Raw genomic sequence first — 27454 nt, 5'->3', positions numbered from 1 at the left:
ATGAGATTAATGGGAACAGGTACACACACACACACACACACACACACACACACACACAGGCAAAAATGTTATCGCTCCGGCTTCTAAAGGTGAGACTGCGCAATGAAATCACAGCTACAATCAGAAAGGCAAAGTCAGATTACTATAAGAATAAAATAAGTGAAAATATAGGTAACAGTAAAATAACATGGTGTATAATAAACTCTATCCTTAATAAGCCTTCTTCACGACAGAGAAATAATTGCTTTTATTTAGTAAACAATAATGAGGTATATGAACCTAAGGAAGTAGCTGACCATTTTAATAATTACTTTGTCAGTGTTGGTAAGAAACTTGCTGAGTCTGTTGGAGAGTCTGAGGTTAATTTCTATTCATATTTACGCAATAGGCAAGACAGTGTATTCGTTTTGTCACCTACTACTGAACATGTAGTTACTCAGACTATAAAAAATTTACGGAATGTTGGTCCCGGATATGACGATATCCCTATGTCTATCATTAAGGAAATAATGGCCTATCTAGTTCCTGTACTTGTCTTCCTCTTTAATTTATCTTTTGAAACTGGAAAGTTTCCTGACATGTTGAAGTTGGCCAAAGTCATTCCAGTTTTTAAAGCTGGTGATCGTAAGCTGTTAAGCAATTATCGCCCTATCTCAATCCTGCCAGCAATCAGTAAGATAATAGAGAAATTGGTTTATGGTAGGTTAATTCAATTTTGCACCACCAACAATATTATCACTGATTCACAATTTGGTTTTAGGGAAAAATTGTCGACCGAGAGTGCTTTGCTCTCATTCACCAAGGATGTGCTGGCTTCATTTGATGAAAATGAATTTACTATGGGTGTATTTCTAGATCTGGCCAAGGCATTTGATACGGTTAATCACTCTATATTACTAAAGAAGCTTGACCACTATGGTATACGAGGCACTTCAAATCAATGGTTTGCTTCCTACTTAGCCAATCGCAAACAGTTTGTGCAATACAAACAGTGCCAGTATACCTGTATGCCAGTAGAATCTGGAGTTCCCCAGGGGTTTGTCTTAGGACCACTCTTGTTTATTTTGTACATAAATGACATCGTGTACACTACCTCACATATGAAGCCAGTACTATTTGCTGCTGATAGTACCTTTTATGCAAGCCACCAAAATCTCAATGAACTATCAAATGTTGTAAATAGCAGCCTAACAGATATTAAAAAATGGATAACAAGCAACAAACTCACGCTAAACGTAAGCAAATCTCATTACATTATATTTAGAAGGAAACAAAGCACTGCAAATCAACCGAACATCTACATAGGTGCCCAGTTAATTGAAAGAGTGGACAGTATAAAATTTCTTGGTGTTATAATTGATGAACGTTTGTCATGGCATTTACATATCCAGTATCTCCATACAAAGATTAGCAAACAGTATGGTATCATGTACGAAATTCGTAATCAACTAACAACACGGTCATTTAAGCTCATTTATTACTCGCTGATTTTTCCTTTATTGTTTTATTGTAACAATGTATGGAGTGATGCTTATAAAACACAGCTAAACCGCTTATTTATAACCCAAAAGAAATCGGTCCACATAATGGAAAACTTACGCAAATATGACCACACTAATCCATCTTTCAAGAAATTGGGTATCCTAAAATTGCCTGATATTAAGTCCTACTGCACTGCTTTGTTTGTTTACAAGAGTCTGCACAACCTGTCATTTAACAGTTACTTTGATTTTAATATGAATGATCGGTATAATCTCCAAAATAACTGTAATCTAAAAATACCGGTCATGGCTTCAACCCAGTCCCAGTCACATACCATTTATCAGGGACCCAAAGTTTGGAATGGTATCCCAATGGCCATTCGGGAACTAAGCGAGGCTCTATCTTTCAGATCTGCTTATAAATCATACTTACTATCAAAGTACTAATTCTTTAAATTAGTTGACTTTCATTAGTATTATTATTTATTATTATTATTGTTATTGTGGTAGTTATTATTATTGTTACTATTATTACTGGTATTAATATAAAAATTACCTCCGTCTTGTTGTAGTGCTATCTTGTATATACCCCTTATTAAAATCTTAAACTATTGTCATTTGGGGATGACCATTATTACTTAAAAGTCATACGACTGATTTAGTAAAATCGTAGTTTTAGCCTTACTAGACAATTGATGTTTACCAAAAGTGCAAGAAAAACAAGGTGCCTTTAAAGAGAGTTCCTGGACTCTCAAAAGGCTGAGCTGCTAGGAGACTAAGTATTATGTCAACTATTGTAATCTCTATGGCTAAATAAACATTTGACTATGGCTTTGACTTTGTGAGCGATAACAGAGCCACACAGCACAGCTGCACACATAAAACAGTCACCACACAAAACATTACCAGACCCATACCTCCAGAAACTTCATCTCTAGCAGTGGAGAAACATGTTTTTTACATACCCATTTGATGCACAGGATAATAAAACACTTGTTTAGAACACCGTATTACAAGCACCCCCTCCTAGTATCCACCCATTAGAGGTATCCTTAACTCCTAAGGTGCTATGGACGACGATCGACATTGGCGCTGTTTGTTTGGTGCGTGGAGTGCTATGAACGTCGATTGTAGAAGCTCTAAAAAACTGGCGGTCATACTTCTCTCCACAGGGCTGCTTAGGGTGGGACATATGGAGCCTAAACTCGAGTGTAAAGTTCCATTTGGCAACTCTGGCTCAGCTGCTACCCCCCAGAGAGTGACTTCCCCACCCCTCCTCCTCCACCTCTCAATACCCCACTGCGTCTGCTTCCTTGTCACCTGCACTGCTCATCCCCCCCCCCCTCTCCCTCTCTCTCTCTTTTACACTTCAAAATTTTTAATTTATTCATTTATATGTGTTTTTGCATACGAGATGCTATACATATACACTTAATCCTCTTAAATCGCGTGTTCATAAATCTATCTATCTATCTATTGCCAGACGCCTCAATCCCGTTTGGGGTGGCCACAAACAAATCGCCTCCAAGTCGCCCTGTCCCCCGCCATTTCACTACCCTGCTCCCAACTCACACCCCCCTCTCTCATATACCTCTCCACCCCATCCCTCCATAAATCACAGATTCGTAAATCATGGCTAGGTGGCTGTCAGACTGCCGGCAACCTTAAATCAGTTAAGTCATGAAAATCGCGGATCTAGGCACCTAAGTGGGCCTTTTCCGAGGAGAACTGTAAACTGCGGGATTCAAACTGAAAATTGCAGCCCAACTACCAATCACAGCGCGTCTCTGGTGGCATATGTGCATACTAATGCCACCATGTTGTTGTTCTTGTCCCGCCAGTCCGCACACTACAGACCTTTGCCATGGAGTATGAGAGTTACCTGCCTTTTTTGTACAACTTCCCCCTGCCTCCTACCTGCCATGGCCCCTCCCGACCCCCCAATGAAGTGCTCTAAGCAGTATGGCATCAAGAAGCTGCCGCAGGTGTTGCACAGTCAATGTTTGGAGCTCATTTGTCATGTTGAGAGGGGAGAGTTTTCAGAGCTGGCGAAAGAGTTTGGGAAGAGCAAGTGCTGAGAGGTTCTAAGTTCTTCCCAACTCCATCCCACTCCATTCACTAAAGCAATTTCATCATAGGATTAAGGTGAGACCCCTTAACATGGCTTATTTCTATTTAATAAATGCACTGAATATTCCTAAATTTGTATGTTTGTGTTTGATGGTGCCTAGATAGGTGTAAGTAAGGTGCTGTAGGGGCGGGTTGGCCAAAGTCCAGACCCAAATTAATTTTTCGCATTAGAGTTATTATTCATAAATCACGGCAGTGGTCCAGACCCAAATTGCCACCATTTACGAGGATTGAGTGTACAGTATATATTTTCTTGATGCAGATTGATTTTCCATTTTTATTTATGTTCTTCGCTTTTATTTATTTATTTCTTATGTGCATTCCTTCTACCAGATAAATATGTTTCATGAATTTATGTTGCATTCAATACTTTCAGTGAAATGTTTGCGAAAATTATGTTTTGGGAAAATTTCTCCGGTTGTTCTCCATTTTTTCCCATATGCCTCCCATATGCGGGCGCTATTTTCAGCCTAGATGCGTCACTGTGTGTTTAGTATTTGACACATGGAAATGAAATATACGTTTTCTGGTGTGTAAAATCAGTCTTATCAAATATCAAAGTAAAAAATTTAGCTTTGTGAACGCTGAAAAATCGACCCCTAATTGCGTTCTCGTGGATAGACAGGGTGGAGGAATTGCGTACCTTAGGGGTTAAAAAGAGCTGACTGAGATCTTCTAGCTAGGCTTAGATTACGACGTTGCTAAGTCCCCCTTGTTTACCAGAGTAGATTTTGATTGGGTGGAATCACAGGTGACATGTACCCTTCATGTAGAATAGGTCGAGACAGTATAACATACATTGTGGAGAACAGCACAACACATGCCACACTATGATGCAGACTGATATATTGCTGATATTTCCATTTTTTTCTGATACTGAACCAATACCAATTTTTAGGGTTGATATTGGGATATCAGATACTGATGGAAGAAACATTAAAATGCTTTTTATTGAAGATTTTGTTTATTGTTTTGCCTGATGCCCTGTGAAAGAGTGTTGTTATCTTGACTCTGTTTTGCATCTTAATAAAGAAGAGTTACTGAAAACCATTAAAGGCTCAGAATAATAAGTGGATGAATGGGAAAGGAGAAAAAAAGAAGTCTATCTATCTATCTATCTATAGCCCGACGCCCTAATCCCGCAAAGGGTGGCCGCAGACAAAACGCCTCCAAGTCACTCTGTCACCCACCATTTGACTCCCCTCCCCCCAACTCACCCCCCCCTCTGAAAACAGTTAGTTGAGAATGAGGTATACTCTGTAGTGGTGTGTAAGTGTGGTGGCTTTGTGGGTTTATGTATGTAAATAGTGTACACACCATGCTGTTGACAAGTGCAAACTGCCCGGAACCATTAATTCTTATATTTTTTCTTTTCTCGTAATATTTACAGTCACTCTTCTCACTGTAATCTAATAAAAGAAGTGATTTATTGCATACACCATAATAAGAAAGAAGGCAATAGGTGGAAATAAAAAGACAGTAACTCTGAGACGAGGAGGTGAACAGCGTTTAACAACTTTGTTTCAAGTTGGCCTTTGTAGTGAAACAACCCTTTAGTTGATTGAAAAATGTTATATAGATTGTGTCTGCATCTTCTTTTTTCTATCTATCTATCTATTGCCAGACGCCTCAATCCCGTTTGGGGTGGCCACAAACAAATCGCCTCCAAGTCGCCCTGTCCCCTGCCATTTCACTGCCCTGCTCCCAACTCACACCCCCCTCTCTCATATACCTCTCCACCCCATCCCTCCATCTCATCCTCGGCCTCCCCCTCCCTCTTTCCCCCTCCACCTCACTCACATACACTCTCTTCGTCAGTCTTTCACCCTCCATCCTCTCCACATGGCCAAACCACCTCAAGGTGTTCCTCATAACGCTTCCTATCACATCCACATTAACACCACAACGCTCCTTTATATCCTCATTCGTCAGCCTGTCTCTCCATGTGACTCCACAGGCTCCTCTTAAATAACTCATCTCCACTGCACTCACTCTTGACTTGTGTCCTTCCAACAATGTCCAAGCTTCACTTCCGTACGTTAGAGTTGGTATCACAATACTGTCATGTAGTAACTTTTTCACTTCCATGCTCACTTCCCTGTTTCTTATCACTGCTTTCAAAGAACCAGCAACCTTTCTTCCCTGCTGTACCCTTTCAAGCACTTCACCCTCCAAACCTCCATTCTTACTCATCACACTACCCAAGTACTTAAACGTACTCACATTTTCCAATTCCTCACCATCCAACCTCGCTGTACACTCACTGACTTCACCTCTCTCAAAGACCATCACTTTACTCTTCCCTACATTCACCTTTAGATTCCGTTTCTTACACACTCTCTCAAACTCATCCACCAAGCCTTGCAGCTCCCCTTCGTCTTCACTCAACAACACAGTATCATCTGCAAACAACAGTACAGGGAGTTTCCAAACACTATCCTCTCTCACCAGAGCCACTCCAACATCCACTACCCTACCTTGTACCTCTTTTATTACCCCATCCATGTACAGATTGAACAACCATGGAGACATGACACATCCCTGTTTCAACCCAACTTTCAAAGAGAAAAATTCACTTAGTTCACCATCCACACGCACTGCAGCCTTCGCACCATCGTACATACTCTTCACAGCATTCAACAACTTCCCATCTACTCCATATATTCTTAACACTTTCCACAATCCTAGTCTATCCACCCTGTCATATGCTTTCTCCAAATCCATGAAAGCCGCATACAACTTCTTTCCCTTCTCTAGAAACTTTTCCACTAAAGATCTGAGAATGAATATCTGATCTACACAACCTCTTCCCTTCCTAAAACCTCCCTGTTCTTCTCCAACTAATTTCTCTGTTCTTTCTCTAACTCTGTCAATAAGTATCCTACCATACACTTTTCCTATTATACTAAGAAGACAAATGTTCCTATGATTACCGCACACTTCTTTTTCCCCTTTTCCTTTGTACAAGGGAATAATTATACCTGACTTCCAATCCTCCGGGACTCTACCTTCCTCCCAGGCCAATCTGCACATCTTCCACATCCATTCTGCTACTATCTCTCCCCCATGCTTCAGCATTTCACCACACACTCCATCAATTCCTGGGGCTTTCCCTGATTTAACTTTCTTCATTGCTTCCACAACTTCTATCCTACTGATTTCTTCCTGTCTTCTCACCTCCCTCCTTCTCCCAGCCATTCCCCAGCCACTTATACTCGCATTACTTCCATCCTCTACGTTCAACAATTCCTTAAAGTGTTCTCTCCATCTGCTCACTTTTTCTCCCTTCTCCACTAGTAATCTACCATTTTTATCTTTCACTCCCCTGCTAACTTCACTTCCGCCCTGTCTTACTCTTTTCACCTCTCTCCAGAACATTTTCTTACAGTCCCTCCACTTTACCCTCAGATTCCTTCCAAATTCCTCATCCACTCTCTTCTTACTCTCTCTTACTAATCTTTTCACCTCTCTCTTTCTTTCTACATATAACTCTCTCTTCCGCCTCTCAACCTCTTCCACGCCCCTATTTCTCATCCATTCATTGTATGCTTTCTTCTTTTGTGCCACAGCCCGTTTCACCTCCTCAGTCCACCACGCTGTTCCTTGCACCCCCCTCCGTCTTCTCTTCCTTCCACACACCACATCACATGCTGCACATATTTCTTCTGTAAATATTCTACACACACCTTCCACGTCCCCCATCTGCTCCAATTCATATTTGCCCAATCGTTCCTCCACTTCTCTCTTATACTCTGCCTTTTTCTCATCCTCCTGTAACCTTTCCACTCTCCTTGCAACTACTCCTTCCTCTCGTCTTTCCCTTCTTCTATTCCTCCATCTTACTTGAACTTTAATTCTGGCCACCACCAAGTAGTGGTCGGAAAGTCCACTCCCTCAACCTCTATAAACTCTTGCATCCAGTATACATCTTCGCATCCTTTCATCCACACACACATAATCAATCATTGCCCTCCTTTCATTCAGTTCACCACCCACCCTTCTCATCACTCGCCATGTATACCTGTGGATCATTTTATGCCTGAAGAGGGTATTGGCTATCACCAACCCCCTCCCAGCACAAATGTCCACTAATGCACTCCCATTCTCATCTATCTCAGCAGGCACACCCCACTCACCAACTGTTCCATCCACCTTCACATTCCCAACTTTACCATTCATATCACCAATCAAAAACACTCTCTCATTCCTTCCAAACTTTTCCATGCACACTTCTACATTTGTCCAGAACTCTTCTCTCACTCTTCTAGCACGATCTTGCGTTGGCGCATACACACACACAATCGCCCACATTTGTATTCCAACTTTCCCCACACAATCCTTGATCCAACTGATCCATACTGTCTTATGCTCCTCTTCCATCTTTTACTCACAACTATACATACTCCTTCCTTTGCCCTCTCATTCTCACCTACTCCTGCACATATACCCCATCCATACTCCCATTCTCTCACACTTTCTCCTCTACATTTTGTTTCAGTTATTCCACATACATCCACTTTCGCATCCTCAAGCACCTGGACAATCTCTCTCTCTTTCACCTCATCATTTGCTCCCCTTACATTCCAAGTTCCAATTGCAATGTCCTTTGTACGGTCCTTGGTCGTCAACGTTTGGTCAGTCCTTGTCCGAGGCTTATTGTTTGTATTTTTAGTTAGTTGTTTTCCGGGGAGGGGCACTAACCCTTCTTTTTTACACTATACAAAGTAAAATGGATGTGGAAGATGTGCAGATTGGCCTTGGAGGAAGGTAGAATCCCGGAGGATTGGAAGTCGGGTATAATTATTCCCTTGTACAAAGGAAAAGGGGAAAAAGAAGTGTGTGGTAATCATAGGGGCATTTGTCTTCTTAGTATAATAGGAAAGTGTATGGTGGGATACTTATTGACAGAGTTAGGGAAATAACAGAGGAATTAGTTGGAGAAGAACAGGGAGGCTTTAGGAAGGAAAGAGGTTGTGCAGATCAGATATTGTTAGATAGTGGAAAAGTTTCTAGAGAAGGGAAAGAAGTAGCATGCGGCCTTCATGGATTTGGAGAAAGCATATGACAGGGTGGATAGACAAGGATTGTGGAAAGTGTTAAGAATATATGGAGTAAATGGGAAGTTGTTGAATGCTGTGAAGAGTATGTATGATTGTGCTAAGGCTGCAGTGCATGTGGATGGTGAGCTGAGTGAATTTTTCTCTTTGAAGGTTGGATTGAAACATGGATGTGTCTTGTCTCCATGGTTGTTCAATCTGTACATGGATGGGGTAATAAAAGAGATACAAGGTAGGACAGTGGATGTTGGAGTGGCTCTAATGAGAGAGAGCAGTGTTTGGAAACTCCCTGTACTGTTGTTTGCAGATGATACTGTGTTGTTAAGTGAAGCTGAAGGGGAGCTGCAAGGCTTGATGGATGAGTTTGAGAGAGTGTGTAGGAAACGGAATCTAAAGGTGAATGTAGGGAAGAGTAAAGTTATGGTCTTCGGAGAGGTGAAGTCAGTGAATGTACAGTGAGCTTGGATGATGAAGAAATTGAAAATGTGAGTACGTTTAAGTATGTGAGTAGTATAATGAGTAAGGATGGAGGTTTGGAGGGTGAAGTACTTGAAAGGGTACAACAAGGAAGAAAGGTTGCTTGTTCCTTGAAGGCAGTGATAAGAAACAGGGAAGTGAGCATGGAAGTGAAAAAGTTATTAGATGAAATTATTGTGATACCAACTCTGACACATGGAAGTGAAGCTTGGACGTTGTTGGAGGGACACAAGTCAAGAGTGAGAGCAGTGGAAATGAGTTATTTGAGAGGAGCCTGTGAAGTCACATGGAGAGACTGACTGACAAATGAGGATGTGAAGGAGCGTTGTGGTGTGGATGTGGATATGATAACAAGCATTAGGAGAAACACATTGAGGTTTTGGGCATGTGGAGAGGATGAAGAGTGAAAGACTGATGAGGAGAGTGTATGTGAGTGAGGTGGAGGGGGAGAGAGGGAGGGGAAGGCCAAGGATGAGATGGAGGGATGGAGTGGAGAGGTATATGAGAGAGGGGTGTGTGAATTGGGAGAAGGGCAGTGAAATGGCGTGGGACAGGGTGACGTGGAGGCGATTTGTTTGTGGCCACCCCATATAAGGGATTAAGGTGTCTGGCAGCAGACAGACAGATAGATAGATAGATAGATAGACAGACATATTTCATTCATTCATTCATCATCAAATCCAGTGTTGCCCCATGAGAAGCATAGGATCCCAGGGCTAGGCAAGTTGATCCTGACATTTAAGATAACAGTGATCAGCTTCACTCATCCCTGAGTGGCATTACGAGAGCAGTAAACCCCAACCACCCCTTGGATATAAACATCCATCCATCCATCCATCCATCATCCAATCCTACATTGCCCCATGAGGAGCGTAGGAGCCCGGGGCTAGGCAGTTGGTCCCGACTTTTAAGATGAGAGTGACCAGCCTCACTCATCCCTGTGTGGCATTACATGAGCAATCAACCCCAATCACCCCTTGGATATAAACTTTCACCGGCTCAATCTGATTGGAGCACAATAATTACCCACTAAACCACCAGGCGCCAAAATTTGGTTATATGGTTACCACCCAGTGTAGTAAGTGGTTTCTGGTGTACAGGAAACAGTTTGGCTTGTAACTCATTGTAGAGTCACCCATAGGCAGAAGGAAGAGGAAAGAATGAAGGAAAGAAAGACAGAAGAGGGAGTGTAAAGTCACCCATAGGTAGAAAGATGAGGAGAGACTGAAGGAAAGAGAGAAGAGGATGGAAGGAAAGAAGGATGGAGGAGAGGAAAGGGCAGACACCCGAGAGCGGCACTACTGTACATCGAGTGAGTGGATGGTGAGTGCCCCCAACCACCACAATCATATGGTATAATATATATAATAATGCTGTACTGTACACTGATAGACATGTTTTTTATTTACCTTATTGTGGTGAACATAGCTGAAGTGGTCAGGTTGGCCAGACTGCTTCTGGCTTTGTCAGGCTTTTTCCGATATGTAGGAATTTAGTCCGGTAACGATTCGATTCTGATAAAAGGAAATTCCGGTCTATTGTAGTCCGTTATTTCGAGGTCTTACTGTATATATCACTTCATGTAATATTGTACAGTCCACTGTTTGTTAAGCACTTGTATTGTTATTTGGGAATAAGAATAGTGTTTCTGTGGCCTCTCATGCAAGAGTAGAGGCCCAAAAAGGGATGATAGTTTCGTAAGGTTGACACAATTTCCAAGTCACAAGTTTTATTATTTCATACAAAAGTATCACTTCACTTCATATTACACTGTGCACAATCTCATTGTTATTTGGTGATAACAGTGGTGTTTCAATGGCCTTTCATGCATACAGTAGAATGAAAGGCAATGTCACAGCCAGTGTAAACACTGGGCGGCCATTTTAGCTTGCATGTGTCGCCATGTCGGTATGATATTCTCGGAGGTGGCCATCGAAAATATTGTTGTAACAAAATTGCAGTTAAATTTTTAACGTTGCACTGAGACTGGGTATAGCTTTAATTAATGTTGTAGCAATTTGTCCGTTGAAAATATTGTTGTAACAAAATTGCAATTAATTTTTTAATGTTGCACTGAGACTGGGTACAGCTTTAATGTTGCACTGAGACTGGGTATAGCTTTAATTAATGTAGCGATTTATCACATAACAAGGCGTTGCATAACGAGGCTGCACTGTACTGTACTATGTTTTTGGTGATTTAGAGAAGGCCTTTGATAGTGTCTCGAGGGAGGTGGTGCAATGGGCAATGAGAAAGCCCGGGATCGAGGAGTGGCTGGTTTGAGTGGTAATAGCTGAAGATGTGGGTGCACGCACCCAGGTGAAAGTGAATGGAGATTTGATTGATGAGTTTGCCATAAATATTAACATGCATCAAGGGTCAATCTTGAGCCTCTTATTGTTTGACGCTATGCTTGAAGCTTTCTCTCATGACTTCAATAAAGGACTCCCATGTGAGATGTTGTATGCTGATGATATGGTATTGATTGCAGAGAACGTAAGGGAGTTTTCTTTTTCTTTTTCGTTTTTAAAGGCTTCAACATGCTTGCATGTGTCGGCCTGGGTCACCTAATGGTGGCTTTCCACGCTGCACGATCCATTGCAACCTCCCTGTTCAGTCCCTTAACCCCGAGGTCACACTTAATGACCTTGTCCCATGTCTTTCTCGGTCTGCCCCTCATAACCCCACCCCCAATATTAACACTTCTCACCTTCCTCACCCAATTATCATCCCCCATCCTCTCCGCATGTCCAAACCATCGCAATCTACCTCTCCTCATCACAACAATACACTCCAGTCCCATCCTACCTCTCAACTCTTCCATCGTAAACCCAGCCCCTCCAGGCCTTGGACGCAGGGACACACTGCACATCCACCTAATCATTGTCATTTCTGTACGTCTGAGCCGGCGAATATCTTCCTCCTTCACTGCCCAGGTCCCACTACCATACAGCATTGCACTTCTAACACATGCTGCATACAAAGACCCCTTAGCACGTAGGGAGAGTCCTCTCAATGTCAGGAGAGGCAAGAGCTCGCTGAACTTCTTCCAACCACTTCTCACCCTAGCCACAGAGCTAGCTTCAGCCCCACCTCCAGCACACAACATGTCTCCCAAATAACAAAACTCTTCCACACACTCAAGAGATTCACTAGCAAGTTCAATCCTTTCACGTCTGACAATCTCCACCTGCTCACCCCGACGCGCCGTACAAATAAAATCAGCATTATCTCGCAGTCTACCTCTGAGGAGGAAAAATTTAGAAAGTGGAGTGATGAAATGAGGCACAAAGATTTGAGAGTAAATGTGGATAAAACAAAAGTGATGACATCTAGGGCTGGTGGCGATACTGTCAAAGCAGGAGGAGATTGGCCATGTGCAGTACGTCACAAAAGAGTGGGAAGTAACTCCATCATGTGCAGTATTTGTGATAAGTGGGTGCATAAGAGATGTAGTGGTATTAGAGGCAGACTGTGGGATAATGCTGATTTTGTGCGTATGTCAGGGAGAACTGGTAGAGATTGTCAGGGGTGAAAGGATTTCTCATTTTTGTGAGTCTTTTGTGTGGATGAGTTTTGTTACTTAGGAGATAATTATGTTATGTGTTGGAGGTAGGGCTTTATGTTGTGTTCTGTGGCTAGGGTAAGGAGTGTTTGGAAGAAGTTCAGGGAGCTGTTGCCTCCCCTGACATTGAGAGGGCTTTCCCTCCATGCTAAGGGATCTTTGTACGTGGCATGTGTTATGAGTGTATTGCTGAATAATAGTGAGACCTGAGCAGTAAGGGAAGAGGATACTCGTAGATGCAGACATAGAGAAAGGATGATGATTAGGTGGATGTGTAGTACGTCCGTGAATGCAAGGCCTGTGGGGGCTAGGTTTACAATCAGAGAATTGAGAGGAAGGATGGGACTGGAGTTTATAGGTGTTGTGATGAAGAGGGGTAGATTGAGATGGTTTGGGCATGCAGAGAGGATGAAGGATGACAGTTGGGTGTGGAAAGTGAGAAGTGGGAACATCAGGGTAGGGTTACAAGAGGTAGGAGGTCATAAAGTGTGTTCTCAGGGATTAGTGACTAAATAGGGAGGCTGCCAGAGATCAAGCAGCATGGAGAGTCACCATTATATGTTCGCAAGAAGCCTGTGACCCAAAGATGTTCAAAACTATTGTGTTTTCGGCCAAGAAAAAAGAATAATTTTGTATATTGTTCCAACACAAAGAAGAAATGTATCCAACTCACAGATAATCACTGTAGCATGTTTGGATAAGAAAATACAGTACATTATTGTTGTTTTGGTTAGATTAATTTACTTTAGTTATCAGGGAGGTTACTTTATACTCAGCTGTCCCAGGCTCAGGTATTACTCTACACAGAGAAAGGAGTATATGTGGTCAAAAGTACATCTTGACTTAAACATTGGCATTGATGATAAAATTGTTCTATATACATATTTATTAATTTCATTGATATTAATTTCAGATGATACTGTGTTAAGTGAAGACAAAGGGGAGCTGCAAGGCTTGTTGAATGAGTTTGGGAGATTGTGTAAGAAATAGAATCTAAAGATGAATATAGGGAAGAGTAAAGTTATGGTCTTCGAGAGAAACGAAGTCAGTGAATGTACAGTGAGGTTGGATGAGGAGGAAGTAGAAAATGTGAGTGCATGTAAGTAAGGATGGAAGGTTAGAGGGTGAAGTACTTGAAAGTGTACAACAAGAAAGAAGAGTTGCTGGTTTTTTGAAAGCAATGATAAGAAACAGGGAAGTGAGCATGGAAGTGAAAAAGTTACTGCATGACAGTATTGTGATACCAACTTTAACATATGGAAGTGAAGCTTGGACGTTGTTGGAGGGACACAAGTCAAGAGTGAGAGCAGTGGAAATGAGTTATTTGAGAGGAGCATGTGGAGTCATGAAAAGACAGATTGACAAATGAGAAAGTGAAGGAGCATTGTGGTATGGATGTGGTTGTGATAGGAAGTGTTAGGAGAAATACATTGAGGTGGCTTGGCCATGTGGAGAAGATGGAGAGCAAGAGACTGATGAGGAGAGTGTATGTGAGTGAGGTGGATTTGGGGAGAGGGAGGGGGAGGCAAAGGATAAGATGAAGGGATTGAGTAAAGAGGTATATGAGAGAGGGGGATGTGAGCTGGGAGCAGGGCAGTGAAATGGCAGGAGACAGGGCGACATGGAGGCGATTTTTTTGTGGCCACCCCTTACAGGATTAAGGTGTCTGGCAGTAGATAGAGAGAGAGATTTTATCCTTGATAAGAGCTTTACTATCCATACTGACATAGTAAATATTAATCAGAGACAGTTGGACATAGTACTTTGGCTATCATATGCAATAAACAAAATTTGATACCCTGGAATGTTTTCAAAGCCAGCTAGATATGATTACATTACAAGTAAGATACAGTACTGTAGTCTTTGTAGTTCAAGTTTTATATTATTTTCACTATAAATGACTGGCTAATGTTCATACTGTTCTCTACACCAGCTGTGTAATGAAATGTGCGTAGATATGAAGTGAGTATGCAGCACTAAACCTGTAACAGTACCTGGTCAGTGCTGTGGTATCACGTTTGAAAGGTTAATTTGTTTGCTTCTGAATCATCAGGTGGCTGTAGCAAGGAGAAAAAGGTGATAAAGGGCAGTTTAGCAGATGCCAGCTCCACCACTCAGAATGCCAGTAAGACAGCAGCAGTGGCCAGCACAAGTCAGGCAGTGGCAAGTACCAGTACGAGTCAGCAGGCGGCTAGCACGAATCAGCAGGTGGCCTCCAGTGTCAAGAGTAAAGTAGAGGAGGATGAGGTTGACCGTATACTAGCGAAGGAGGATGGCAGGATCCCCCGGAAACTGAATCCACAATTGTAAGTGAAAGCTGCTGCTTTGATGAAAGGTACTCCAATTCATAGCACTAATTTCCAGAAAAAGTTACAAATGCCTGTGGTCATAGCTGATACAGTATATTCTGGTGTGTGTATGTTCTTTTTTTTAGGAGACACAGCTGTTTGGTAAGGTTACTCATGATTGAAAAGAAGCTGAAGGTAAGCAGTTATTAAAGAATTTTGTTTGTTAACTACAAATTCATTTTGTAGGACCTCATGCCAAGTCTTCTTAGGTGTACCTCTTAGTGCTACCTTCCACATTCACACTTGTAGATCTTTTCACACAGTTTTCATCCACTGCTTGTGAGAGCAGTGGCTGTTTGGAAATTGAAGATTTATGCCAGACTCAATCGAAAGCCTTTGAGATGTCAAGTGCAATGGCAAAGCTTTCGCCAAAATCCCGAAAGGAGAATGACCAGGAGTCTGAAAGGGAGGTGAGAAGATCGCCAGTGGAGTGTCTCTGACGGTACCCATACTGACGATCAGAAAGAAGGTTGTAATAGGAAAGATGCTTTAAAATTTTTCTATTAACAATTGACCTGAAAAGTATTGAGATACAGGATGTTAAAGCAATTGGACGATAGTTAGAGGGTTGGGAATGGGCACCCTTCTTTGGGACTGGCTGAATGAGAGCAAACTTCTAGCAAGAAGGAAAGATAGAAGTTGATAGACAAAGGCGAAAGACTTTGCCTGGGCAGGGTGTCAGCACAGAAGCACAGTTCCTGAGAAGAACAGGAGGGACTCCATCAGGCCCATATGCTTTAATAGTATGGAGGCCTGTGATGGTAGAAAATACATCAGCTGAAGAAATTTTAATGTCAGCCATGAGGAAGTCAGAGGGCGGAAGTGATGGAGGAACAGCACCGGAATCGTCTAAGCTGGAATTGGAGGAGAAAGTCTGAGCGAAGAGATCTGCTTTATCAGTAGGAGAAATAGCTGCAGAGCCATCACAGTAGAAAAGAGGAGGGAAGGATGATGAGGTAAAGTTGTTAGAAAGGTTTTTGGCAAGGTGCCAAAAGGAGTGGGAAGAATTCGAGCTGGAGAGTTGAGAGCATTTAGTACGGATGAAATTATTTTTAGCAGAGCAAAGAACATACTTAGCACGATTCCAGGCAGAAACGTATAAAAGATGTGATTCAAGGGTGGGTTGGTTCTGGTACCTTTTATACGCCCTCTCCTCGTTGTGGACAGCATTAGAACAAGCGTGATTAAACCAAAGCTTTCTTGCTTTAGTCAAAGGATATGAGAAAGGAATGGATGCTTCCATGCCTGAGAGAATAACCTCCGTAATGCGCAAGGCACACTCAGATGGCTCTTGGCCATTGAATCAATAATCATTCCAGGGAAAATCAAAGAAGTACTGCCTGAGGGCCTCCCAATCCGCAGCTCCAAAGTGCCACAGATGACGTTTCTTGGTCTACAGGCTGTACCGGAGCGATAGGACAAGTTAAGGTGATAAGTTTGTGATCGGAGGAGCCCGACGGAGAGAAAAGATTAACAGTGTAAGCAGAAGGATTAGCTATATGGAAGAGGTCAAGTATGTTGGAACTCTCTCCAAGGCGGTCAGGGATATGGGTAGGGTGCTGTACAAGGAGCTCTAGGTCATTAAGGATAGAAAAGGTGTAGGCTTGTTCACCAGGTGGATCAGTGAAAGGAGAGGAGAGCCAAAGGTGGTGGTGAACATTGAAATCTGCAAAAATGGAGATTTCAGAGAAAGGAGAAATGGATAGAACGCGCTCTATCATAGAAGTAAGTAGAATTAGGGGATAAGTAAACAGCGCAGATATATTTAGTCAGAGAATGACAGGAAAGCCGAAGCCAGAGTGTAGAGATTTCAGAAGAATCGAGTTCAGGAACACAAGAGCAAGATAAGTTGTTGCGTATATATATACAACAGCCACCTTTGGCTTTCAAATGAGTATGGAGAAAGTAGGAGGATACAGAAAAGGGTCTGCTATCAGTTGCCTCAGACAGCTGAGTCTTAGTTAGAAAAAGGTGGTGAGGTTCATAGGAGGAGAGGTGGTGCTCAACAGAGCAAAAGTTAGAGGAAAGACCGCGAATGTTGCAGAAAGTCAGACAGTGGTTCCAAGCAGCTCAAGCCGTCACCGGGAGGGTGGTGGAAGATGGGGGCATTTATGGTCCCACCCCCCTGGGGACTCCCAAGCCACGTGTTGCACTGCCATGATTTTTTTTTTTTTTTATTTTTTTTTTTTTTTTTTTTTTAAAGTGCAGTGTGTGTGCATGTAGTTTTGTGTTGATAGTTAGAGAAACTTGTACTGGAGAGCATGCTGGCCTACTCTCTGTGTTACTGAGACACTGAAAAAGTTCAGCAAAGGGGGATGGTCGGGACATAGTCCCAAGGGCTGATGAAACGGGAGCTCCAGCTCTCTCTGTCATCAGCTTTCCATCCACCTTGGGAGTACTGCCCTGCTCGACTGGTGCTACAGTCCACTCCTCTCTACGATGGAACATTCTGTCCATTTCTCCTTTTTCTGGTATCTCCATTCTAGATTTCAATGTTCACCATCACATATGGCTCTCCTCTCTTTACACTGATCCACCTGGTGAACAAGCCTACATCTTTTTCTATCCTTAATGACCTAGAGCAGCTTGTAGAGCACCCTACCCGTATCCCTGACTGCCTTGTAGAGAGCTCCAACATACTTTACCTCTTCCTTACAACTAATCCTTCTGCTTACACTGTTAATCTTTCCTCTCTGTTGGGCCTCTCTGATCACAACCTTATTACCTTGGCCTGTCTTATCGCTCTGATGCACCCTGTGGACCCTCCAAAGAAACGGCGACTGTGGCACTTTGGAGCTGAGGATTGGGAGGCCCTCAGGCAGTACTTTCTTGATTTTCCCTGGAATGATTATTGTTTCCATGGCCAAGAGCCATCTGAGTGTGCTTTGAGCATTATGTAGGTTATTCTCTCCTGCATGGAAGCATATATTCCCTTCTCATACCCCTTTACTGATGCAAGAAAGCTTGTTCTAAAGCTGTCCACAACAAGGAGAGGGCCTATGAAAGGTACCAGAGCCAACCCACCCCTGTATCACATCTTGTTTATGTTTCTGCCCAGAATCGTGCTCTGTTCTTCACTCTGCTAAAAATAATTTCATCCATATTAAATGCTCTCAACTCTCCAAATCGGATTCTTCCCACTCCTTCTGGCACCTTTCCAAAAACCTTTCTAACAGCTTTACCTCATCATCCTTCCCTCCTCTTTTCTACTCTGATGGCTCTGTAGCTATTTCTTCTACTGATAAAGCAGATCTTTTCACTCAGACTTTCTCCTCTAGTTACACCTGAGATGATTCCGGTGCTGTTCCTCCATCACTTCCCCCTCTGATTTCCTCATGGTTGACATTAAAATTTCTTCAGCTGATGTATTTTCTGCCATTATTGGCCTTAATACTAACAAGGCATATGCTTTGTTAGTATTAAGACTTGATGGAGTCCCTCCTGCTATCTTCAGGAACTGTGTACTTCTGTGCTTACACTCTGCCTAGGTAAACTCTTTTGCATTTGTCTTTCAACATGTACCTTTCCTTCTTGCTGGAAGTTTGCTCTCATTCAACCAGTCCCAGAGAAGGGTGACCATTTCCAAGCCTCTAACTATCGTCCAATTGCTTTAACATCCTGTGTCTCAAAAGTTTTTGAGTCAATTCTTAACAGAAAAAATTTAAAGCATCTTTCCTATTACAACCTTCTTTCTGATCGTCAGTACGGGTTCCGTCAGGGACGCTCCACTGGCGATCTTCTCACCTACCTTTCAGACTCCTGGTCATCCTCCTTTCGGGACTGTGGTGAAAGCTTTGCCATTGCACTTGATGTCTCAAAGGCTTTTGATCAAGTCTGGCATAAATCTTTAATTTCCAAACAGCCCTCTTACGGTTTCTAGCCTTCTATCTGTGCCTTCATCTCTAGCTTCCTTTCTGGTCATTCTTTAGCTGCTGTTGTAGATGGCCATCGTTCTTCTAGATCTATTAACAGTGGTGTTCCTCAGGGCTCTGTCCTGTCACCAACTCTCTTCCTTTTACTCATCAATGACCTTTAAACTGTATATCTAACCCTATCCACTTGTATGCTGATGACTCCACCCTACACCTTTCCATTCGGTTCCCGCAATGTCCATCTCTGCGGTTACTTCAGCAAACAAGGGATGAGGCTATGGCACACCTAATGTCTGACTTGGCTCGTATCTCTGACTAGAATAAAAATAATCTTGTTGTTTTTAATGCATCAAAAACTCAATTTTGACACCTATCAACCTAACAAAATCATCCACAGAAGTACCCACTAATGTTTAATAATTTTCAGCTTAATCCTGCATCATCCTTGAACATGCCTGGGGTTTCATTTACTCAGGACTTATCTTGGAAAAATCATTACATCACTTGTAAAATCTGCTTCCAAGAGATTAGGTATGCTAAGTTGACTCCGTTCCTTCTTTACCCCTGCACAATCGTTGACCTTATACAGGGGTTTTATTCACCCCAGTTTGGAGTACAACTCTCATGTGTGGGGAGGCTCCCTACATACAGCTCTTCTCAATAGGTTGGAGTCAAAGGCTTTTCGTCTCATTGATTCTCCTCTTCTTACTGACTTCCTTCAACCTTTGTCTCTTCTCTGCACTGTTGCATCTTTATCTCTTTTCTGTCGCTGCTTCAATGGTCACTGCTCCTCTGAACTGTCTGCATGAATTCTTCCACCTCTACGATGGGCGCGTAGCACCCGTCTAGCAGCAAAGTCTCATCCCGTTTTTGTCCAGCTCTCTAATGCAAGAGTTAACCGTTACTCCCAGTCCTTCATTTAGGCAACAGGTCATCTCTGGAACTGTCTCCTCTGTCTGTATTTCGTACTTCCTATGATCTCCAGTCTATCAAATGCAGTGTGTCCTGGCATCTTTAGATGATCGGATCTTGTATTTGGCTCTGTGTTGTATTTTGTTTTTCTCTCGGAAGGAACAGTAATTGCGGGCTCGCTGCCTTTGGTTCCTTCTTCCTCACATAAAAAAAAAAAAAAAAAAAAAAAACTAAGATGAGCGAAGAATTTTTAATAGTAGAATTAGGGGATAGGTAAACAGCGCTAATATATTTAGCCGGAGAATGACAGGAAATCCGACGCCGGAGAGTTGAGAATTCAGAAGAATCAAGTTCAGGAACGCAAGAGCAAGATATGTTGTTGCGTACATATACACAAGAGCCACCTTTGGCTTTGAAATGAGTATAGAGAAAGTAGGAGGAAACAGAAAAGAGTTTGCTGTCAGTTGCCTCAGACAGCTGAGTTTCTGTCAGGAAGAGAATGTTAGGTTTAGAGGAGGAGAGGTGGTGTTCGACAGAAAGTTAGAGGAAAGGACGCGAATGTTGCAGAAATGATGAAGTGAGTCAGACAGTTGTTCCAGGCATCTTGTTGAGTCATCATCGGGAGAGGGGCGATGGTCCCCTCCCCCATGGGGACTCTGAGGCCTGGTTATTGTGTGCCCCCCTTTTTTTTTTTTTTTTTTTTTTTTTTTTTTTTTTTTTTAAGGAAGTGTAGTGTTTACTGTGCATGTAGATTGGTGTTGACAATTAGAGAAACTTGGAGAGCTTGCTGGCATACTCTCTATGTTACTGGAACACTGAAAAAGTTCAGCAAAGGGGGATGGTCAGGAACTAGTCCCGATGGCTGATGAAACGGGGGCTCCAACTCTCCCTGTCATCAGCTATCCATCCACCTTGGAGGTATTGCCCTGCTGGACTGGTGCTACAGCCACAAAAGTGTGGGAAGTATTTGCCACAAAGGTGTGGGAAGTATTTGCCACAAAGGTGTGGGAAGTAACTCCATTTTGTGCAGTGTTTGTGATAAGTAGTTGAAGAGATGTTGTTGTATTAGAAGTACTGTAGGCACAAAATAATGTTGATTTTGTGTGTGCAGTGTGTTGTGGGAAGCATGTAGAGATTGAGATGTGAGAAAGGATTGGTCTTGCTGGAGAATCCATTGAGTGTGTGGAGTTTTGCTATTTGGCGGGCATGTTATGTGTTGGAGGTGGGGCTGGAGCTAGCTCTGTGGCAAGGGTAAGGAGTGAGTGGAGGAAGTTCAGGAAGCTGTTGCCTATTCTGACATTGAGAGGGTTCTCCCTGTGTGCTAAAGGGTCCAGCCTGTTTTAGGAATGTAATGCTGTTTGGCAGTGAGACCTGAACAGTATAGGAAGAGGATCTTCATTGGCTCAGGTGTACAGTAATGGTAATGATTAGAGGGATGTATAATGTTTTCTCGAATGAGAGGCCTGAGGGTTAAGACTGCATTTAAAAAGTTGAGAGGAAGGATGGGACTTTAAGGTATTAGTGTTGTGATGAGGAGGGCCAGATTGAGGTGGTTCAGGCATGTTGAGAGGATGTAAGATAACAAATGGGTGTAGAAGGCAAGAGGTTTGAACACCAAGGGTCGGATTACAAGAGATACACCAAGAAATATCTGGGGTGAGGTCATAGGGTGTGACCTCAGGGATAAGGGCCCAAACAGGGAAACTGCCAAAGATTGAGCATCATGGAGAGCCACCATTAGGAGGCCAATGCTGACTCATTCAAGCATGTTGGAGCTTTTATAAATGGAACATAATGAAAATACTGAAGCAGGACATTGCTCTTAAATGGGTTTCGATGGATTGTTATATAGTCATCTTCTGTCTTGCTCATCACTCCTTTTAAAACATTATTTTCTGAGAATGCTAAGAATCTCTGTATGTGCCATTTCACTGTTCTGAACTGACTCATTAGTCATAGCAGTATAACTGTACAGTATTCTGTAATACTGTATATTCATCACATCTACATCATCATCATCATCATCATCATCATGCCACCTTTTCCCACCTGCGGGTAGGATATAGAAAACCAGGAAAAGGAAAGAATGTGATAGTGGGAGAACTAACAACAGCATGCCCAATGGAATGGGTCATATACCCATTCACTCTGTATTCAAGCCCCAGGAATCCTTGCTCCACCTCATAGGAACACCTGTTCACATGTAGCTTCTTAATAACTGTACTTATCAGACAGCAGGTTTGGGAAACAATGTGTCATAAATGGTTTTGTCATGACAGCTATTTAAATCATGTCATAAATGTCATAAATTTGTAAAGCCACAAATTTACAAAAATTTATATCTAATAGTGTACATTTGAATAATCATGAAAATTTACCAGTCCATGTAGCTCTTTCTTCAGCTACAGCCCACAACACTGTATAGAATAATTGTCAGATAAGTACAACTAAATAAAAAATGCATTGAATTTGCTTTAATATGAAAAATTCACTGCAGTTTAGGAGGAAGAATGAAATGATTACTACATTTTAAAGGCTGCTGCTGCAAAGATGAAATTAAATATGATGTTATTCCTGGTTTGATGAGCAATAATCAGGTGAGTTTGTGTATAATACTGCCAAATTTGTCTTTATTCCTTATAACATACCATTAATTTGGGGGGCCAAAAGAAAATGATAAAACAATATTCATCCATCCATCCATCATCCAATCCTACATTGCCCCATGAGGAGCGTAAGAGCCCGGGGCTAGGTGGTTGGTCCTGGCATTTAAGATGAGAGTGACCAGCCTCACTCATCCCTGAGTGGCATTACATGAGCAATCAAATCCAACCACCCCTTGGATATAAACCTACACCGGCTCAATCCGATTGGAGTGCAATAATTACTCACTAAACCACCAGGCGCCAATATTTGGTTATATGGTTACCACCCAGCATAGTAAATGGTTTCCTGGTGTACAGGAAACCATTTGGCTTGTCACTCAGTGTGGAGACACCCACAGGCAGAAGGAAGAGGAAAGAATGAAGGAAAGAAAGACAGAAGAGGGAATGTAAAGTTACCTGTAGGCAGAAGGACAAAGAAGGAATGGAGTAAAGGAAGACAGAAGAGGATGGAAGGAAAGAAGGATGGAGGAGAGGAAAGGGCAGACACCTGACAGCAGCACTACATCGAGTGAGTGGATGGTGAGCGCCCCCACCTACCACAGTAAACAATATTAACAGTTGCAATTATGACGAATTTAATGAACAAGAAATGAACATTAAATCTGTGATACTGCTTTTTTTTTTCTTTAATACATTTCTCCTGTGGAGAGGATGTAGAGTGAGAGACTGATGAGGAGAGTGTACGTGAGTGAGATGGAGAGGGAGAGAGGGAGGGGGAGGCCAAGGATGAGATGGAGGGATGGCGTGGAGAGGTACGCTATGTGAGAGAGGGGGGTGTGAGCTGGGAGCTGGACAATGAAATGGTGGGGAACAGGGCGACATGGAGGCAATTTGTTTGTGGCCACCCCATATGGGATTAAGGGATCTAGCAATAGATAGATAGACATTTCTCAACTATTTATCAAAGAAAGCACTTTTCCTCCAGTAACTGCATAGTCATAATTGCCATCATAATTGTTATGTTTATGTGTTACAGTGAACTCTCCTTTCATCTTTCTATTTATCTATCTATCTATAGCCCGACGCCCTAATCCCGCAAAGGGTGGCCGCAGACAAAACGCCTCCAAGTCGCTCTGTCACCCACCATTTGACTACCCTCCCCCCAACTCACCCCCCCCCTCCCTCATATACCTCTCAACTCCATCCCTCCACCTCATCCTCGGTCTACCTCTCCCTCTCCCTCCCTCCATCTCACCTACATACACCCTCTTAGTCAGTCTTTCACTCTCCATTCTCTTCACATGTCCAAACCACCTCAGTGTATTTCTCCTAATCTTCTCAACAACATCCTCATCCACCCCACAGCGTTCCTTCACTTCTTCATTCGTCAACCTGTCCCTCCACGTCACTCCACATGCTCCTCTCAAGTAACTCATTTTCACTGCTCTCACTCTTGACTTGTTCCCCTCTTGCAAGGTCCATGCCTCGGTTCCATTCGTCAGGGTAGGGATCACAATACTGTCATGCAGTGACTTCTTAACTTCCATACTCACCTCCCTATTTCTCATCACTGCTTTCAGTGTACCAACAACCTTCCTTCCCTGCTGTACCCTTTCACGCACTTCATCCCCCAAAGTTCCATCCTTACTCATCACACTACCCAAGTACTTGAATGCACTCACATTCTCCATATTCTCACCATCCAACCTCACTGCACACTCTGTGACTTCATTCCTCTCAAACACCATAACTTTACTTTTGTTTACATTAACTTTCAGATTCCTCCTCCTACACACTGTCCCAAATTCATTCACCAAACCTTGCAACTCCCATTCATCTTCACTCAACAGTACTGTATCATCAGCAAACAACAATACCGGAAGCTTCCAGATCTCACCCTCATTCATTAGAGCCACCCCCACATCCACTGCCCCACCCTGCACCTCCTTTACAACCCCATCCATGTATATATTAAACAGCCATGGAGACATCACACAACCCTGTTTCAGTCCCACATTGAGATCAATGAACTCAGGTCACCATCTACTCACACTGTAGCCCTTGCTCCTTCGTACATACTCTTCACAGCACTCAGCAATTTCCCCCTTCTCCATATATTCTTAATACTTTCCACATACCTTGCCTGTCTGTTCTGTCATAAACTTTCATCAAGTCCATGAAGGTGGCATATACTTTCTTTCCCTTCTCTAGATACTTCTCTGCTAAACACCTTAGAACAAATATCTGATCTACACGCCCTTTTCTCTTCCTAAATCCCCCTTGTTCTTCTCCAACTAGCTCCTCTGTCATATCCCTAACCCTATCAATGAATATTCTACCATATATTTTACCAGTCACACTAAGAAGGCAAATACCCCTGTGGTTACCACATACTTCTCTCTCCCCTTTTCCTTTGTATAATGGAACAATTATACCAGATTTCCAGTCCTCTGGAACCCTTCCCTCTTCCCAAGCCAATCTACACAACTTCCATATCTACTCCACAACAATCTCACCCCCATACCTCAGCATTTCACCATACACTCCATCAATTCCTGGGGCTTTTCTCATCTTGATCTTCTTCATCGCTTCCACTACTTCAGCCCTTCTGATCACTTCCTCCCTCCTCTCATCTCTTCTTCTCCCAGCCATTCCCCAACCATTTGCACTTGCACAGCTCTCACTCTGTACATTCAACAAATCCTCCTTCCATCTCCTCAATTTCTCTCTCTTCTCCGCCAACAATCTATTATTTGTGTCTTTCACACCCCTACTATGTCCCCTTTCACACTACCTTACTCTCTTTACGTCCATCCAAAACAATTTCTTACTCTCCCTCCATTTCACACTCAGATTCCTCTTAAACTCTTCATCCACTTTCGTCTTACTCTCCTTCACCAGCCTTTTCACCTCTCTTCTCTTGCTCACATAATAATACCACTCTCTTCTCTCTCTCATCTTCTCCCCTACCTATACTCGCTAGCGATTCACTATATGCCTTCTTCTTTTGTTCCACAGCTCGTTTCACCTCATCATTCCACCATGCTGCCCTTGTACACCCCTGCATCTCCTCTCCTCACTCCACGAACCACCTCACACACTGCACCTATCTCTTCCATGAATATTTTAACATACGTTTTCCACCCCTTCCATCTGCTCTAACTCATATCTTCCCAATCTTTCTTCCACTATGCTCTTATACTCAGCCATTTTCTCACTATCTTGCAAATTCTCCACTCATCTCACAGGAGCTGTTTCCTCCTGTCTTCCCCTTCATCTCTTCAACCATTTTCTTTGCAGCTTTACCCTGGCCATCACTAAGTGATTATTTTTTTTGCATTCGTTTTTTCTTCTGCAACATTAATAGGTAAATAAATAAACTTTGCTTGTGAAATTATGCATATTTTATGACATGTATGACATTTAATGTGTCAGACATTGCAGATTTACATCATGTTTTAAATCACTTTTAAATCAGTTAATTTAAATCACGCCAACTCTGTCAGACAGAGTCAGCTGAATGACTGTCATAAAAAAAGTGCCAGGCCTTTGTTATACACTTCCATACAAAAGTAATTCAACCAGGTTAATTCTTTGTCAGTTCCCAAGCCTAGTCAGTTTCTGTACTTCTGTCACACACTCATTTACTTTATGTATCCACCTTCTTGGATTGCCATGCCTCCTCCCTCCTTTAAACTCACTCAACTATACTCTTTTCATCATACTTCCATACCATCTAAGCACACACTCTTCAGCTCTATTGTCCACAGACTTCCTTATTTGACATCTTTCATGAATCACATTGATTCTCATTCTGCACTCCATACACATTTCTCAAGAAACCCATCTCCACTGCTCTAACTCTTGACTTATTTTCATGCCACACCAGAGTTTTGAGCCCATATGTTAGTGTGGGTACTAATAGACTTTCAAATGATCCTCTTGCAGCTTCCACACTCTGACCTCAGTATCAAGGGCTTCATAGCACCAGTCACACTCCTTCCGTGTTCTACTTTATTTTCCACTTCCATTGCACATTTACCTCTCTGTCCCATCAGTGCACCCAGGTACGTACTTAAAGTCCCTCACCAGTTCAGGTTCTCTCTCTCTCTCTCTCTCTCTCTCTCTCTCTCTCTCTCTCATAACACATCCTTGTCTTAATTACTGATGTTAAATGACTCACTTAAGTGTGTACTTTTGTACAAGCTTCACTACCATCATAAAAACTCTTAGCAGCATCTAACAGCTTTTCCACTACATCATACATACACAGAAGTTTCCACAAGCCTTGTTAGTTTACCTTGCCTTATATATTTTTTTTAGATCCAAAACTGCCATAATACATAAATATCTTACACTTCTTTTCACAAGCTCTCCATGGTAGCGGGGAGAGCTGCCTACTTTTCACTTCATCATTATCTTTTTCTTCTGGTTTGTGCCCTCCTCGCTTCTTCTTTCCTCCCATCCTTCATGTCACTTTTTACTACTCTTCATTCCACTGCAGGTAACTCTACACTGAGTGACAAGACTAATGGTTTCCTGTAATCTGGGAAGGCATTTACAAAGCAGGGTGGTAGCCATATAGCCAGTCATTAGGGTGATATAGAACACAGACAGAGGGCTGGTATTACAATCCCAGACAGATCATCTTTTCATACTAAACAGTCTAAACCAACATACCCATATCCCACACCAAGCCCTCTTCCTCCCATCATCTCCAGACATCACCTTCTGCTCCCCAAACCTCGCTTCCACTACATCATGGAGAGTGGTCAAAACCCTAGGTTCTGATCACCTCCCAATCATCATCACTGCCAAAACCAGAATCACCCCAGCTGGCCACAAACACACATACACTAATTATAAGAGAGCCAACTGGGAGGCCTTTGTAACTGAAACAGAACAACATTTCGAAACACTAAACAGTACACCCATCACAAACATCAACACCGCTTTTGCACACTTTCAATACAATCATACAAAACGCAGACAAAAGACACATCCCT

The 27454-nt window shown here is 42.5% G+C and overlaps 1 protein-coding gene across 1 annotated transcript in view; it reads left to right on the top strand.

Annotated features, from left to right (window-relative positions):
* Nucleotides 1–27454, top strand: part of Npl4 (nuclear protein localization 4) — a 204879-nt gene that overhangs the window by 19664 nt on the left and 157761 nt on the right. Inside the window, exon 3 of the mRNA XM_080283672.1 lies at nt 14764–15016. Within this exon, the coding sequence (XP_080139798.1) occupies nt 14764–15016 (253 nt within the window). The remainder of the gene's footprint in view (nt 1–14763; nt 15017–27454) is intronic.

Source organism: Coenobita brevimanus, chromosome 98 (assembly GCF_032717465.1).
Source record: "Coenobita brevimanus isolate Jiangsu-jjx chromosome 98, ASM3271746v2, whole genome shotgun sequence".
NCBI classification, from domain to species: Eukaryota; Metazoa; Arthropoda; class Malacostraca; order Decapoda; family Coenobitidae; genus Coenobita; species Coenobita brevimanus.
Note: the sequence above shows the minus strand (reverse complement) of the source record. Positions and strands in the feature narration are given on the sequence as shown.